This window comes from Tachyglossus aculeatus, chromosome X1 (assembly GCF_015852505.1).
Source record: "Tachyglossus aculeatus isolate mTacAcu1 chromosome X1, mTacAcu1.pri, whole genome shotgun sequence".
Lineage (NCBI taxonomy): Eukaryota > Metazoa > Chordata > Mammalia > Monotremata > Tachyglossidae > Tachyglossus > Tachyglossus aculeatus.
The window spans coordinates 91,783,084-91,799,831 of NC_052101.1; the positions used below are offsets into that span (position 1 = coordinate 91,783,084).

At 48.4% G+C, this 16,748-nt stretch overlaps 1 protein-coding gene across 3 annotated transcripts in view; it reads right to left on the minus strand.

The window, feature by feature from the left end:
- LOC119950326 (ATR interacting protein) overlaps positions 1-16,748 on the minus strand; it is a 29,761-nt gene that overhangs the window by 395 nt on the left and 12,618 nt on the right. For 2 of the 3 annotated variants that reach the window (XM_038772619.1, XM_038772618.1), the window contains exons 5-12: positions 14,744-14,937; positions 11,279-11,374; positions 10,716-10,845; positions 9,354-10,094; positions 7,852-7,994; positions 5,879-5,970; positions 5,068-5,154; positions 3,132-3,381 (exon numbers count right to left, since the gene is read on the minus strand). In XM_038772619.1, the coding sequence (XP_038628547.1) occupies positions 3,132-3,381; positions 5,068-5,154; positions 5,879-5,970; positions 7,852-7,994; positions 9,354-10,094; positions 10,716-10,845; positions 11,279-11,374; positions 14,744-14,937 (1,733 nt within the window). The remainder of the gene's footprint in view (positions 1-3,131; positions 3,382-5,067; positions 5,155-5,878; positions 5,971-7,851; positions 7,995-9,353; positions 10,095-10,715; positions 10,846-11,278; positions 11,375-14,743; positions 14,938-16,748) is intronic. The other variant, XM_038772620.1, reaches the window with a different exon arrangement.

The following is a 16,748-nucleotide window of genomic DNA, read 5'->3' on the forward strand; positions in this document are numbered from 1 at the left end:
CCTGAGATTCTTATGTGTGGCTTAGTGGCAAGAGCCCAGGCTTGGGAGTCAGAGGTTGTGGGTTCTAATCCCGGCTCCTCCACTTGTCAGCTGTGTGACTTTGAGCAAGTCACTTACTTCTCTGTGCCTCAGTTACCTCATCTATAAAACAGGGATTAAGACTGTGAGCCCCATGTGGGACAACCTGATTACACTGTATCTACCATGGTGCTTAGAACAGTGCTTGGCACATAGTAAGTGCTTAACAAATACCATTATTAGTATTATTATGGATCAGATTTTCAATATGGCCTAAAACACAAGATACATCCAGACTCAGGCAAAGACGTATTCCCTAGTATTCCAAGCCTACCACTGTTAGGACTACCCAGCCAGCCATTCAGGCATTTATTTGCCTGCCAATTGAGACTGGCCAGTGTTACCTAAAGTGCTTCAGACTGTTCCTTGCTGCCTGCTACAGACATGAGATCTGCGCAGTAGCCCTAGCCCCCAGCCGCCCACTGCAAATGGCCGATGGTCATCCCTAACATGGCTGGTAGTGAAGGAAGCTGGGGCTGGTGGTAGAGAGTTAAGTGCCTGCACGTGGATGGGTTGCCGTTTTCATGATGTCAGCTCAGGGCTCTGGAAACAGAAGCAGTTTTAAGGATGGGTTTTAAGTTTCTGTCCTTCCTAGCGAGCAGCAGAGCCAAAAGAACAGTGAGTGAACCCAAGAGGAACAGGGAGGTATGGGTGTCTGGCGATCCTGGGCAAGTCAGCATTCCCTAGCCCTTGGCCTGGAGAGGAAGGGGGGAAGAAGAGGTGGCTTAAGGAGCAGAACTACCAGCTCCACCAGTAATTCTGCTCCTTAAACCATCCCCTTCCCAGATGGGACTTGGGGGAGCTAGTACCCCCCACATTCAATCTTTAGACAGGGTGGCTCAAGGAGCAGAACTCCTGGAGCAGCAGGTAGCTCTGCTCTTTTTCTCCCTATCCACCCTGGGCCACAAATGCCAAACTGTCAGCATCAAGCCTTGCCTGGGGGCTCTGGCAGTGGTGGCAGTGGCAGCACCAGCAGGGCCCTGGACAGGTGCTAAAGTGGAGGTTGGCTTCACGGAGCGGAAAATGGAGAAAGAGTCTAGGCCATCATAAAGGAGAGAGGGGAAACAGATCAAGCAAACGGGCATGAAGGGAACGGACAGGAAATCAATACAGCAGAGAGAAATGAGGGAGAAAAAGACAAACAATGAAGTGAGAGGAAAAGGGGGAAAATAAATGACAAAAGGGAGGAAGATACAGGGCAAGAAGAATCATATGGAACCCAGGACGAGACAGAGGAGAGGAAGACTCAGCAGCAAACAACATTCAAGGCACAGAAAGACTTGGGAAAACGTGTGAATTAGGGAGTGAAAAAGGAGTGGGAGTGGTCAGGAAAGTGGAGAGGATGGATGGGGGAGGAGAGGGAATGAAAGGGGATAGAAGAGATGGGAAGGGCATTGGGTGGATTTTAGTGACCCTTGCCCTGCTGGAGAGGATGGACTTTGTATAATTCAGAAGTCCAAGGATCTTACTCCTTGATAAGGACTATGTGACCTTATTGTTTAGTTTTCCCCTCCTTAATCTGTAGTTTGGGATTAGTCCTATTTGGAAGCTCCATCCATTGGCCTGGAATGAACACCTGCTCAGGCAACTCTGAGGAGGTAATCTGGCATAGGTGTGCCAGGTCCCTGGGTGGGGAGCGAAGGGTTTTTGAGTAGGGCGGGCAGCCATAGCTAGACCACCCCGCCTCCATGAGTTGGAGCCAAACTGCCAGCCGGCCATGGCTTCTGAACCGGGCCCTGGCACTTGTCGGGTTCCTCTGGTCCTCCCCGGGCCTGCCTGGATGGCTGAGAGGCTACACCTGGATGAGGTGGCTGTGGGGGCTCTGGAGCCGCTGCAGCAGCCTTGGAAATGCAGCGAGGCTAGTCTGCACAGCTGCCGCCCCACTTCCAAACCCTGAACCACTGTACTCTGCGGCCCTGGCTCAGCAGCCCTGGAGCTGCTGCGGCTGCCAAAGATGGTGGAGACGGTATGGCGATGGCAGGGCCAGGCCATCTCCCCGTCCCAACTCCCTCGGTGCTCCTCCCCCCATACTGCCCACCGTCCAAGAGAAAAGTCGCCACCCCCGATCAGCAGCGGGGCTCCTCGGTGTTGGAGCTGACTTTGCACTTCCCAGTCTCTGACGCCTCCCCTGGAGAGCAGACAATACTTTCCGCCCACCACTCCAGGCAGGCTTATGGAGCCAGGGAGTGGCAATCGTTGGGTCTCTTCCACTAGCAGTTGCCTAATGAAGGGTTAAAACAAAACCTAGACAGATGTTGAGATTTGGGGAAAAAACCCAAGGGATTGATGGCCCCCTGGGAAACAGTGGGCTAGAGCATCAGCTCATTGGATCGGAGAAGAAACTGGACAAGAGAGAAGCGGGGATTCAGCGAGCCCACTGAAGCGTGGAAGTGGAGTTGACAGCCAAAGACTCTGTTAAGCACTGGGCACGGCTGCAGCCGTTCTTCTGCAGAGGAAGGGCCCCGCTGCTCAGCTGCTGGTGCCAAGACATCCACCTGGGAACGGTTTCCTCAGACAAACTACAGTTAACTCAGCTACTGTGGGAATGGGGGCTCCAGGGATAAAGTTGGAGCACTGTTATGGTCCTTTACCTCAGGGAGCCTAAAACGGCCATCCTGTCTTATATATGGGGAAAATGGGGCCGGGGGAGGGAAGGTGTGTTTGGGGGGTGGGGAACTGGGAGAGCTGCCACCTAGGGCTGGCGCCCAAGGGAGCAAGATGAAGATCTCCTGACTCTCCGGCCGGGGGGTGCTAACATTCTCTTTTCACCTTCTGAGATGGCCCCGTTCTTTCACTAACTGAGAGAATGGTTATTTGCAGACACCTTTCCCTGACATCCTCAGCTTCCGCCCTGGGGGCCCGGGAAAGGTCTGAGGCTGTCCTGATAGCTTGGAACTCGAGGCTCCAGCAGAGAAGAGTGGTGGGAGTCTCCCTGCCTCCTTCTCCAAACAGCAACGGACCACACGTGTCATGACCCGCTTGCTGCCTGTACCCTCGGGCTCTCTGGCAGAACGGTATCTACTTTCTCCGAGATGACCTTGTTGCTCCCTCACCTTCGCAGCCCGTCAGGTCCGGGAGGCTTCTGAAGAGAGTGCGGATGCCGAGTAGCACCTGGTCATACTGATGCAGAACCTCCAGGCAATGTTCATGGAAGTGTTTGTCTCTCTGGGACAGAGTGTACAGCAGCAACAGCATATCGCGGAGACACTGAACGGTCCGCTGCCTCCGTTTGCAGAGTTTACCTATCGCCCGCCGCACTGTCAGCCACTGTCTATGTAACATCACCACAAGGGTTTTGATAACCTGAAAGGAGAGTGGAGAATGACAGAAGGATGGGCACTTGAAAGGCCTGGGGACATCACCCTGCTAAAGTTTTAAGGTGGGGGTCTGTTTTTTGTTTTGTTTTGTTTTGTTTTTGAGAAGGATGCTAGTGACTTTAATTGGATTCACTTGGCTGTGGGCCATAGGAACGGGAAAAATGAAACCCGGTTCTGCTTATTTTCGTGCGCTTGGGCTGGAACGTGGAGGGGAATTAGGGAACATTCATTCGACAGAGAGAATCCTGACGATACCGTGAACCTCGGGGTTGAAAGAAACAGTTTGTGTGCAGGCGAGTGAGGCTGGACTTAGTGAGTACTACAGAGTGAATCTTCCTTTAGGGCAGGGCTTTGCAGAAAATCAACAAACTGTGTTACAAGAGAACTGGGTGTACTGAAATAGCAAGAACAGTCTTCTGGGAAAAGAGGAAGGATAAATAATAATCCTTTACTGCAAGGAAGTGTGAAGGATGGAGTTTGACATTGACTGTTGGGAGGGGACCCAGAAGTAGAGCCACTTCCCAGGTAATTAAATACCAGGCCATTCAGGCCTCTGCATTCCATAATCAGCCCTGCTCACTGCACCCAGAAGAGGCGGGGGGGGGGGGGGGAAGAGGATGCGTGGCCTTATGGAAAGAGCAGTGGCCTGGGAGTCAAGGGACCTGGGTTCTCATCCTGACTGGGTGGTCTTGGGCAAGTCACAACTTCTCTGGGCCTCAGTTTCCTCATCTGTGAAATACAGATGAAATATCTCTTTCATTCATTCAGTCATTCAATCATTTATTGAGCGCTTACTGTGTGCAGAGCACTGTACTAAGTGCTTGGGAAGTACAAGTTGGCAACATAGAGAGATGGTCCCTACCCAACAACGTGGGACAGGGATTGTGTCTGTTCTGTACAGTGTCTGGCAGCTAGTAAGTGCTTAATACTAATATTATTATTATTATATTATGGGACGGTTGACAGCCAGAATCTGCATTAGGGCCCTAAAGGACAACACATTACAGCAACCCAAGCAGACAATGGTGAGGACTCTTCTTAGAGGTGGTAGATGGGAAGACACAGGGCCCCGATCAATCGATCGATCATTCAATCAATGGTATTTATTGAACATTTACTGTGTGCACTGTACTAAGTGCTTGGGATAGTAGTAATAATAATAGTGATTTTTGTTAAGTGCTTACTATGCGCCAAGCACTGTATGAAGCACAGTGGTAGATGCAAGATAATCGAGTCCCACACATCCTAAGGAAGAGGGAGCAGATATTGAATCCCATTGCACAGATGAGGGAACTGAGGCTCAGAGAAGTGAAGTGACTTGCCCAGTATCACACTGCAGGTATGTGGCAGAGTCAGGAATAGAACCCAGGGCCTCTGCCTCCGAGGCCCGTGCTCTTTCCATTAGGCCACGCTGCTTCCCAAGCTGGTTGAGAGAGGACAATCCATCAGAGTTGGCAAAAATGTTCCCTGCCCGGGACGAGCTTACAGAAACCCAGGAGCAACTGTTCCGGGACATCCGTCCTCAGCTCCGGAAGGACCCTTTGGGAAGTGAAACTTCTAGGCTTCTTGTACCTCTCCTCCCCACTCCCTTCCCCTTTCCCTGTAGCCCTACCAGAAGCAGCCACAAACAGTTTCAAAGCAGGTCTTTTCATACCACTTCCAATGTACTCACTTCATGCTTGCACTGGCACCTGGAACCCACCAGGACAGCAGGTGAGCCCACATCCAGCACACAGAGCTTAGCCAGGAACTGAACCACCTACAAAGGCACACGTACATACACATACAGGGAACCAGTCAGCCAATCGTATTTATTGAGCGCTTACTGTGTGCAGAGCACTGTACTAAGCGCTTGGAAGAGTACAATGTAACAATAGAGCAGACACATTTCCTGTTCACAATAAGTCTAGAGGGAGATATCATAGGGAGACTGAATGTTCTGGGGAAAATATAACCTTGCAAGCAGAGAGAGGCTAGTGAGGTCCTGACTGCTTCATTATGATTTTTACACTGGCTCGCTCTCCATTTCCCTCTACTTTAGGATTCAGCTAATTCCATCGTTTCTGATCAAGAAACGCAGCAGGATTAACTACGATTACTACCGATTGGCTCCCGACATGAGTATGAAAGAGAAACAACCAACTGAATTGGTAAACCCAGAAACCCCTCCAAGATTATTTCCTCACCATCTCAGGAGTAAATCCCACCTTTTCTATCACCACCACAAAAGCAAAAATGAAGCTTTGGAGGCAACCATCAGTTTCTCCCTCAGAGTGAGTACACTGTGAGCCCGAGATCGAGCCTGAGAAGCTTTTAGAACTCACTAATGGTTTCCTCTCACTTTCTCTGAAAACAGAGACTTTTACTTTTAGGCCAGGCTAGCGTATCACCTACCTCACCGAGGCGCAGTACGGGACCCTAGGTGCCCTTGGGGATAGGTGGAGGAGTGGGGAGGGGTGGGGGAAGGACCTAGTTGGGCTTACCTCTTGCTCCAGATGAAGCCAAAGGGTCTCAGTGGCTGATTTATCTGGCCTGGAAGCGACATACAGGTATAGAAGAAGGAGAGGGCAGGTTTCTGAAAGGAACGTTACAGTATTTGCTTAATAAGAATAAGCCCTTGAGGTGTTTTTTTCTTAACAGAATTAGACTCCCACAGTATGAGGCTTGGAAAGGCTTCGAGTCAATCTGACCACAGCTGACGATTCTTCAGAAGCTTCTGAGCAAGTGCTCCGCCCTAGACACAGTTCTCTGCCTCATCTCCTGCCACTTCAGAGCTTTTCAGGAAACATTAAGCTCGTTGTGAGCAGGGAACACGTCTTGTTTATTATATTGTATTCTCCCAAGTGCTTATTACAGTGCTTTGCACACAGTAAGTGCTCAATAAATATGATGGAATGAACATTCACGACCTGGGAGAGTACTGGCAGGATTTCCCTTGGAAAGTTCAACAGCCTCATCTTGTGCACGGTCTGCAAAACAGTCCACAACCCACAACTTCCATGAGATGGGGAAGCAGAGTGGCCTTAGTTTTAAGAGCCCGGGCCTGGGAGTCACTATATGCCTGCTCTGGGACTTGGGGTAAGTCGCTTAACTGCTCTGTGTCTCAGTTTCCTCATCTGTAAAATGGGGATTCAACACCTGTTCACCCTCCCCCTTAGACTGTGAGCCCCGTATGGGACAGGGGCTGTGCCTGACCTCATTACCTTGTATGTAGCCCAGCACTTAGTACAGCGTTTGGCACATAATATACCACTAAATACCACCATTATTGTCATTTTAGCATTATTATTGTGCAGTCCTTTTCTCTGGAGGGGGAATAACAGACCAAGAAAACAAACCTCTGTTTTTTAAAGCATGTGTCAAAAACTCAACTCATCTTCCTTCCTAAATCAAATCCCCAACCTAACTTTCCCATCTTAATTGACACCATCACTATCCTCCGTTTCTGAAGACTACAATCTTGACATTATTCTTGATTCCTCCCTCTTTTGATTCTTACAGCTTACTCTCCGCTACATTTCTCAGAACTGCCCTTTCTTGTCCATCCAAACAGGCCCCACGCTGGTTTAGATGCTTGTCCGAACCCCGCCTGAGTACTTTACCAGTACTAGTTGACTACTCCTCGATGGTCTCCCCGCCTCCAACCTCTCTCCTCTCCCGTCTATGCTTCACTTTGCTCCTCGGATCATCTTTGTCATTCTGTGCCTGCCCTTCTACTCCTCAAAAAACCTCCAATGGTTACCCATTCATCTTTGTTTCCAACAGAAACTCTTGAATTTTGGCTTTAAAGCACCCCATCGCATTCTCCCTCTTACCTATCCACTCTCTTTTCCCATTACACGCCAGCTCGCACTCTCCACTCTTCCCAAGCTCACCTTGTCACTGGGTCTTGTTCTCGACTCTCCCTCCTACAGGCCTCGGCCCATGCCCTTCCTCCTGCCTGGAGCTTCCATCCCCTTCAAATCTGCTAGATCGCAGCTCTCCCCATTTTCAAAATCTTCCTGAAATTCCACCCTCTCCAGGAGGCTTTCCACCAGTTAATTTTACTTCTCCCAAGGTCTACACATCTTCTGTATGATCACCTAAGCCCTTTTGCACCACCTTCCCATTTCTGCATTCATTACTTCTCACTGCACTTTTGTACACATCACTGCATAAAGACTATGCTATGGGCACTGCTTTCTCCGAGTTTAAAATTATTTAATGTTCCCCCCACCCCAGCTAGACTGTAAGCTCCCGGTGGGTAGGGATCATGTCTTTTTCTCCTCTTGTACCCTCCTGAGCATTTAGTCCAGTGCTCTCTGTACCCCAGAGGTGCTCAGGAAATAAAATTGATTTTCACTGACTGGTTGGTTGAGTGCGGCCCAGGAATACCACCTGCATTCAGTTCAATTGGATTTATTGAGCACTTACTGTATGCAAAGCCATGTACCTACATTCTTGAAGGGCTCTTTACCTGAGAGGGAACAAAGTTGAAGGGCCACATCTTCATGGTCAACCAAGAGAGCCAGGAGTTGAACCAGCCAATGGACCGCTGAGAGAGGAGTCGTAGCGCAAAGACAATAGGGCAGCACCTGGCTACTCAGCACAGACCGGAACCTAGAAGACACAGAAGACCCAGACTCCACTGGGACAAGTCTCAGCCGACTTTTAGGACCCTGCCTCTGGGGAAGGTTTTCAGACCGCACGGCAAAATGAGGATCAGACTCTCAGGATTCAGGTCGGCCGTACTTATTCCTTCAGGATGACCGTCAGTGAGGGTCTAGCCTTCAAGTCACGGGGTGAGTCAGAGACAGGTGCCCCCAGCATACCGCTCAGGCCGCAGGGGGAGGAATGAGGAGAGACATTCTCTCCAGCACTCCAAAGGACCACCTCCACCCCGCTTGCTGGCTAGTAAAGAGCCAAGGGAACAAGTAAATCAGACCAAAGGGGTGACAACAGCCTGGCTGACTTAAACTGCCACTGCCAGGAAGCCACCCCTTGAGTCAGTCCTCTCAATTCAACCCTCAGAATGTCCACCTCTCATATCTCAGTTAGGTCTCCTGAGCAACTCTGTTGCCCTTTACTCAGGCAGAGAAATACCTGCTAATTTCAAAATAATCGAAAGCTCCCCCTTAACATCCCCCCTAGAGCCCAGCCATATTTTAGTTTTCACTGCAATTTCTCACAGCCTATGGGCAGGTAAACAATGAAAGAAGCAGTGTGGCCTAGCAGAAAGAGCCTGGGCCTGAGAGTCAGAGGACCTGGGTTCTAACCCTAGCTCCACCACTTGTCAGCTGTGTGACCTTGGATGAGTCACTTCACTTCTCTAGGCCTCATTTTTCAACCTGAAAAAAAGGCTACATTCCCCTTCTTCCTCCCCTTTAGATTGTGAGGCCCAGATGGGACAGGGACCATGCCCCATGTACATATATCGATCTATCCCAGAGCTTACTACAGTGCTTGGCATGCAGAAAGTGCTTAAATACCACAATGAATGAATGAATTACTCAACTCTAGCAGCTTCAGGACTCTAACCTGCTGGCCCCTGGCCCTTAACAACTCTGCAGAGAAGTCAATATAGAAGAGAAACTCCATCTCAACTCCTCTGGCCTGAAACACTCTCCCTCCTCAAATCTGACTGACAATTACTCTCCTCCACCCTTTGAAGCCTTACTGAAGGCACATCTCCTCTAAGAGGTCTTCCCAGACTAAGCCCCACTTTTCCTCATATCCCACTCCCTTCTGAATTGCCCTTACTCCACTTGCTCTTCCCCCCTGCACAGCCTCACGACACTTATGTACATATCTGTCATTTTATTTATTTGTATTGATGTCTGCCTCCCCCCTTCTAGGCTGTGAGCTTATTGTGGGCAGGGAATGCCACTGTTTATTGTTGTACTGTACTTTCCCAAGCTCTTAGTACAGTGCTCTGCACACAGTAAGTGTTCAATAAATAAGACTGAAGGTTTTATTTACCTGGGCAATAAATTAGCAGTCGAATTTTCAGCTAGTTTCACCAAAATCTTTAGACACTGGTTCACGATATCCATTTTGAGGGTCTCTGGCGCCGAGGAGGATAAAGAGAACACCTGAAGGAGTTTCTTAAATAAGGGTGGGTAGGGTCGCTCCTCCACAACAGCTCGCTCCTGCGCCTGCTCCTGCTCCGAAGAGACTCCTGCCATCTCCCCGAGAGGATTTCTGCCTCCGAGATAGTCGTCCCTTTCTACGGGCAGGGCCTCCCGGAGAGCGGGGTCTCGCTCCCCTTCCACCGAGAGCAAACTACGGACAACATCTCCGCTGTAACACACCAAGTAGTAAAGGACGCCAAGGGCCGCCACTGTGAAGCCTTCCAGAGCAGAGAGGAAGTCATCCGTTTGGGACCGTTGCTCGACATTTGCTGGGGAAGAGTCCCCAGGCTGGTCGCCCGAAGCACCGTTACCCGTCGCTGACACCTCCGTCTGCAGGGTTTGGCAGTACAAGTCCATGTAATACTCCACCAGCGGGAGGAGGTACACGGCCCCTGGGAATTTACAGGGTCTGCCAAGACGGAAAATACTTCCCTTGCTCTCCACCGGGTCTCGGTCCGTCTGGCCCTCATCCATCGCAACCATGTTCAGTCCCGTCTTGGCGAGGTTTTGGGCGGCTCTCAGAGACGTGATCGAGAACAACCCTTCCCTGGAGTATGCGGTTCTGGAGCTCGACATCCCCAGAGAACTGCTAGTTACAAACAGAAAAGAAGCCGCGTGGCCTAGTGGAGAGAGCACGAGCCTGGGAGTTGGAAGGACATGGGTTCTAATCTCAGCTCTGCCACTTGTCTGCTGGGTGACCTTGGGCGAGTCGCTTCACTTCTCTGGGCCTCAATTACCTCATCCATAAAATGGGGATGTAAGACTGGTGCTCTATGTGGGACAGGAACCATGACCAATTTAATTAGCTTGTACCTACCCCAGCGCTTAGTACAGTGCCTGGAACATAGTAAGTGCTTAACAAGTACTATAAAAAAAAAGTCAGCTTCACATTTGAAAGACATGAGAGTACAGGGCCTCTCCATGTTTTGACTGATCCCTGCTTGGGAGGACTCAAAGGTCGGTCAACTTAAAACCCAACCAGTTAGAGTTCCCGCTCACTGTGGACAGGGAAGGTGTCTGTTTTAGTGTTATATTGTGCTCTCCCAAGCACTTAGTACAATGTTCTGCACACAGTAAGTGCTCAATAAATATGAATGACAGATAAAAATCACATAGCCCACTGCGCCTCCCTCCAACAAAGGGCTCACCTAGCAGCTGGAAGGGATGGGGATCAGTCTCAGAGAGGGTAGTTGGAGAGCTGTGTAATTACCTGCCAAGCAAGTGTAGCTGCAAGATGGCGCCGGGAGAGGTCTCAGAATTGCTGCCCAAGAGGTGAGAGAGCCCTAGTGTTGACCCTGGGGCCAGAGGCTGCTTCAGAAGGGCATTTATCAGAATGGAACCTGCAGAGAAATAAGTCAGCCTTAGCAGATTCTGGCATGGGACCTTTGCATGTGAACTGGAAAGAACCCTCGGGAGAGGTGACAACTGAACTGAGGCCAGGCTGAAACCTCTGCTGCGTTTTCTTGGTGCTTCCTCTACAAGCCTACGCTGAAATGCAACACTGTTTTTCAAATGGTAAAAACTGTATCAAAACCTGCTTACAATCCATGTAAGGAGAGCTGACCGAGGTTCTTTCGAGGTCGGTCCCTTGGAGAAAAAAAGAAAATTAAGAACTAAAAGCCTCTCCAGTAGGGGTGTGTTATTCTTGCGTTGTGTGCTCATACACCTGTTGGATTACCTGAATGGAGATGGCATAGGGCTGTCTACATAAGTTTCTAATGGCTGCATCTCAAATTTTTGGGGGGGGCGGGGGAGGGGAGGGCTGGTTAGTACCTCTACTGGTTTGTCTTTGAAGCCAGCTGTGGGTAAAACTTTTCTGCTTCAACTCCTGCTTCACAAAGCCACTTCCACGAACCGGTGCCTTATTATCTGAAACAAGAGGCCGGGTGTGAAAACTGGAACACCTCATCAAATGTCATCATTGCAAATACCATAAGAGAAATACCAACGCAAAGAACCCGGACAGCACACACAGCTTAAAAAATAGGCTTTATTCAACTAGAGAGTCACTACAGTTAGAGCCAATACAATGAAGACAAGCTATAAACCCTCCTGCCCCATAACTACAAAAAGACAAACTAAAATTAGAAAAGGAGAAGGAAATAGCTTCTTGTGGGCAGAGAACATGTCTACCAACTTTGTTGCCTTGTACTCTCCCGAGCGCTTAGCTAGAGTGCTCTGCCTACAGGAAGTGCTCAATAAATACCATTGACTGATTAAAAAATGAAGCTCGATGTGATTCAGTCACATGAAGCTCGTCGACTCATTCAAGAGCAGAAGATGACGTTTTCATTATGAAGCTTCACAGGAAAGCTTGAGGAACATCACGCAGAAGTCTCTCTTTAAAATGTAAGACCCTCAGTTTCTGTACAAAAAGTGTCTTCTATAGAGGAAAACCTGCATAAGACTTTAACCTACACATCCCAAGAGAGCCAAGCTTTTACCTGATGCCCATTACAATTCCAGGTCACCTGTGGCTACTTACAAAACCTTCCCTGTTAATTGTTTATAACAATAATTATAATTGTGGCATTTGTTATGCGCTTCTAAGAGCTGAGGTAGATACAAGGTAATTAGGGTGGACACAGTCCCAGTCCCACATGGGGTTCACAGTCTTAATCCCCATTTTACAGATGAGTAACTGAGGCACAGAGAAGTGAAGTGACTTGCCCAAGGTCACATAGCAGACAAGCAGCAGAGCTGAGACTACAACCCATGACTTTCTGACTCCCAGGTTCGTGCTGTATCCACTAAGCCACGCTGCATAGATGTTTATTCTTTTCACATTGTATCTTTCCTAGAACATATTGTCTCTGCTCACCTGTACATCTGTTTCTGTTTAATTATGCTCTGGCAACTCTATTAACCAATTCTGTTACATTGTACTCTCCCAAGTGCTTAATACAGTGCTCTGCACACAGTAAGCACTCAATACGATTGATTGATTTGGACATAATCCCCAGAAGGATCTGGTACACCATTCGTTCAACTTCTTTTCTTATCTAGCCCAATGCTATGAACAGTACAGTAATTACGGTGAAGCAGGGACGCCTAATGGATGAGCACGGGCCTGGGAGTCTGAAGGACCTGGGTTCTGCCAGCTCTGCCATTTGTCTGCCATGTGACCTTGGGCAAGTCACTTCACTTCTCTGTGCCTCAGTTACCTCATCTGTAAAATGAGGATTAAGACTCTGAGCCCCATGTGGGACATAGACTATGTCTAACCTGGTTAGCTTGTATCTATCCCAGCCCTTAGTACGGTGCTTGGCACACAGTTACCACTTAACAAATACCATTAGAAGAAGTTATTGGAAAGTATAGATCAGTCACCTACAGAGAATTAGTTGCCCAGAGCTGAGCAGAACAAGCAGCTAAATCCAAAGCACCTTTATTTAGTTCCCTTTGCCACCAGACCAGTTGGACTCTAAGCTTTGTCTTTTATCAATCAATCCAGCAATGGTATTTATTGAGGGCTTATTCTGTGCAGAGCACTATACTGAGCACTTTTATGTTGTTTTTGTGTTTTTATTTTTTCACCCTTCCTTTATAAATCGTATTTATTGAACGCGTACTGTGTGCAGAGCACTGCATTAAGCGTTTGTCACCAAACCCCTCACCGCCTTACTTTTAGACTGTGAGCCCCTGGAGGTCAAGGAACTGTGTTAAATTTTCTCCCGTGGGTTTTTTTCCCCAGCACTTAGTACCGTGCTTTGTACACAGCAGGTTGTTAATGAATACTATTACCACTACTATTATTACTACTACTACTACTGGTGAAAACTCTGAGACATGACTATGACTTTAACGTCAAACCTTTAAAAGAAAAATATGGGGGAGAGGGGAATGTTCATAACAACCCACACACACACAGCTGCCAGGACAGGGTCTTTTCTTGGTATCTGCCTGCCAGTGACTTGGCCAGAGAGAACAGTGAGAGGATGGGTTGAGGAGTCCCTGGAGTTCAGGAAGACTCTACATTACGGGAATCTTCAAGTGAAACTTTGAAGATGATAAAATGTGTTAGTACTTTAGTACTTAGACAAGAGAGAGAAAAAAATAATGACAAACATACCCCTTCTGGGGTGTCACAAAACACAGCCCAATCTGGTTAGTTGTCTGCCAACAAAGGCAGCATATTTCCCATGAGCAGTGCCAACTTTTTTTTTTTTTTTTTTTGGTCCAAGGGGCGGTGGAGTGGTGGGGGGGGGGGGAAGAAAAAAAGGGGGAAGGGATTTTAGGAGGGGATGAGGATTGGGAAGGGACAAGCTTCAAAGAGTTTTTAGGTCAGAAAGCCATTGTTTTCAATCTTTTCAGCACTGACTGGAAGCATCGTGAAAAGCAGCATGGCAGCATGGAGAGAGCAGGGGCCTGGGGGTCAGAGGACCCAGGTTCTAATCATGCCTCTGCCACTTGTCTGCTTTGTGACCTTGGGCAATTCATTCATTCAATTGTATTTACTGAGCACTTCCTGTGTGCAAAGCACTATACTAGGCACTTGGGAGAGTACAATACAACAACAGACACAGTCCCTGCCCATAACGAGCTCACAGTCCAGAGGGGGAGACAGACATTAATATACATAAATAAATGACAGATATATACATTTGTGCTGTGGGGACTGGAGAGAAGATGAATGAAGGGCGCAAGTCAGGGTGAGGCAGAAGGGAGTGGGAGAGGAGAGGAGGGCTTAGTCAACAAAGGCTTCACAGAGTCACTTCACTTCTCTGGGCCTCAGTTACCTCATCTGGAAATGGGGGATTAAGACTCTGAGTCCCATGAGGGGCATAGACTGTGTCCAACCTGATCAGCTTGTATCTATCTCAGTGTTTAGTATAGTACCTGGCACATAATAAGTGCTTAAAAAATACCATTTTTAAAGAAAGAGAGGGAGAGAGAGAGGTCTAGTCAGAATCCCGTCATTTGGGCACCTATGTTCACAACCCACTTTAACAATTCTTGCACTACTTCAAACCAGAAAGTCTGAAAACCTTGGCTTAGAAAGCCACCTGAAGTCAGCCTTAACCAAGGTGGGCAAATGAGGAAATACAAGCCTGAGTCTCCCGGACATAAGGGGTTAAAGGGAACTGGCAGAGAGAGCAGAAAAGCCATACCAGTGAAACTCTACTCCTGCTGGATTACTTCTCCAGAGAAACTAGCAGTATTTCCTAAAAATTGCTGGACAGAGACAACACAAACACAAAGAGTGGCTTTGTGAAAAAAAGAACAAAGATCCAATACCATTAGCATGTAGAGATTGGTCAGTGGGTGCCACCTTCCTATCCTTGCTCCTTGGAGCCGGAACACAGGGCTGGGCTGCAGGATGGGGCCGCTTAAGGGACAAACTTCTACTGAAGGATTCCTTTGTCGGAAAAATGATTTTTTCCGGCTTTGCCGAACAAGCTTCCTTCTTTATATCCCTGATGGGACTCTTCCTAGGATCACACACAAAAAAATAAATGTGCAGACAGCCCGACATTTGTGCTGAAGTCATTTCAAACTTGGCAATTACCAAAATCCCAGCTGGGAACATACTTGATAATAGAACCTTTCTTTCATGTATGAGTGTTTTCTGTCAAAACCAGTGAAAGCTTTTTATTGAGGTTACATTTCATTTCATAACCCCTTTTTCAAAAAAGCAACACATTCCAGGATGTGTCAACCTCACTGCTTACTAGCTGTGAAGACAGTTGAAAATTTGTTTTTGCATTTTTCCTAAACAAAGGATGATATCCACAACTCTTTCCCTATGATCCACAGCACCAATAATGGAGTAACCACGTCTTGAATAGTCCAGAACTGGGCCACAGAATCCTCCACCACCCCATATGCTTCACTTCCCCAGAGAAGGGATGGGTACAACAGGAGGAATTATACGAAGAGGCAGAGACTGGTGGTATAAATAGAAAACATAGACAGTTCCCCTGAAAAGCCTAAATTCTAGAGAAGCAGGGTTCTATGAGGTTTTGCGCTGCCCTATCAAATGATCGGCCGTCAAGTGCTGACTTATACAGAACGGGATGATTTTCCTCAGGCGGCCGTTTTTAGTCATGGCTCTGCTTCTCCTTCCTGGACTTCTCTTACTGGCTGGTGTTGGATTATGAACAGGGCGAGGCGGAAAACTTGCTGAATTGTTTCCTCTCCCTCAGCCTTTGGATGACTTTTGTTTATCACGGAAGAGGAGTTTTTTGGGAGGGACAGGCAATACTTGGCCTGACTTTCTTCTGCTAGGAGGGCAGCAGTATTCACCTTGAAGATGGTGGTGCTATCAGAGGGTAGGCTTTAAGGTCTCTGCTGGCTCGCCATCATTCCCACTCTGGGTGTGGGCAGAGGTCAATGCCTGCGATACTGATGGTAGCTAGGGCGACCGCTAGGGCATTGATAGCCCGGAGCTGGAAAGAATCTATCTTTCTAGTCCTTTCACCACCCTCTTGATGATGTCAATGACATTCGTCGGAGCTCCCTCCTTCCCCAAATCCAGCAGACCACAAGCCTCCCCACAGAGAAGGCCCTCCTGAAAGCCCACCTCCTCCAACACGCCTTCCCCGATTAAGTCTCAGTCTCCCAAGTCAGATAAACCCGGCAGCCATCTCTAGCACTTTGGTACTGATATCCTCCTTGGCACTTAGGGGGATACATTTATTCCACTGTAAAATCAATTCTTTCTTTTGAGGACTTTCTGTAAACACTGTCTCCGCCAGCAGAATGCTTAGTGGGCAGGTAATGGGTCGCCTCAGAAACGGCGAGGACCAGGTCGGGGGCAATTGGGGCACTGCCACATTCATCAGGTGGTCCTCGGCCCCTCTGTGGAAGGAAAGCGAGGTCTACGATGAGCAGAGGGCTGCAGTGAGTGGAAAGAGGAAGAGAAGCAGCATGGCCTAGTGGATAGAGCCCTGGCCCAGGAGTCAGAAGGACCTGGAGTCTAATCTTGGCTCCACCACTTGTCTGCTAGGTGACACTGGGCATGTCATTTCTCTGGGCCTCAGATGGGCCTCATCTGTAAAATAGAGATTAAGACTGGGAGCCCCATGTGGGACACGGACTGTGTCCACCCTAATTAGCTTGAAGCTACCCCAGTGCTTAGTACAGTGCCTGGCACATAGTAAGTGCTTAACATACCATAAAAAACAAACAAAAAATACCATTTAATTAAAAAAAGAGAGAGAAGCAAGGTGAGGCAATTTAGGTTAGAAGCCAATGGGGACTGGTCTCCTCTCTCTACCGGTTGGATTGGGGGTAGGGGAGG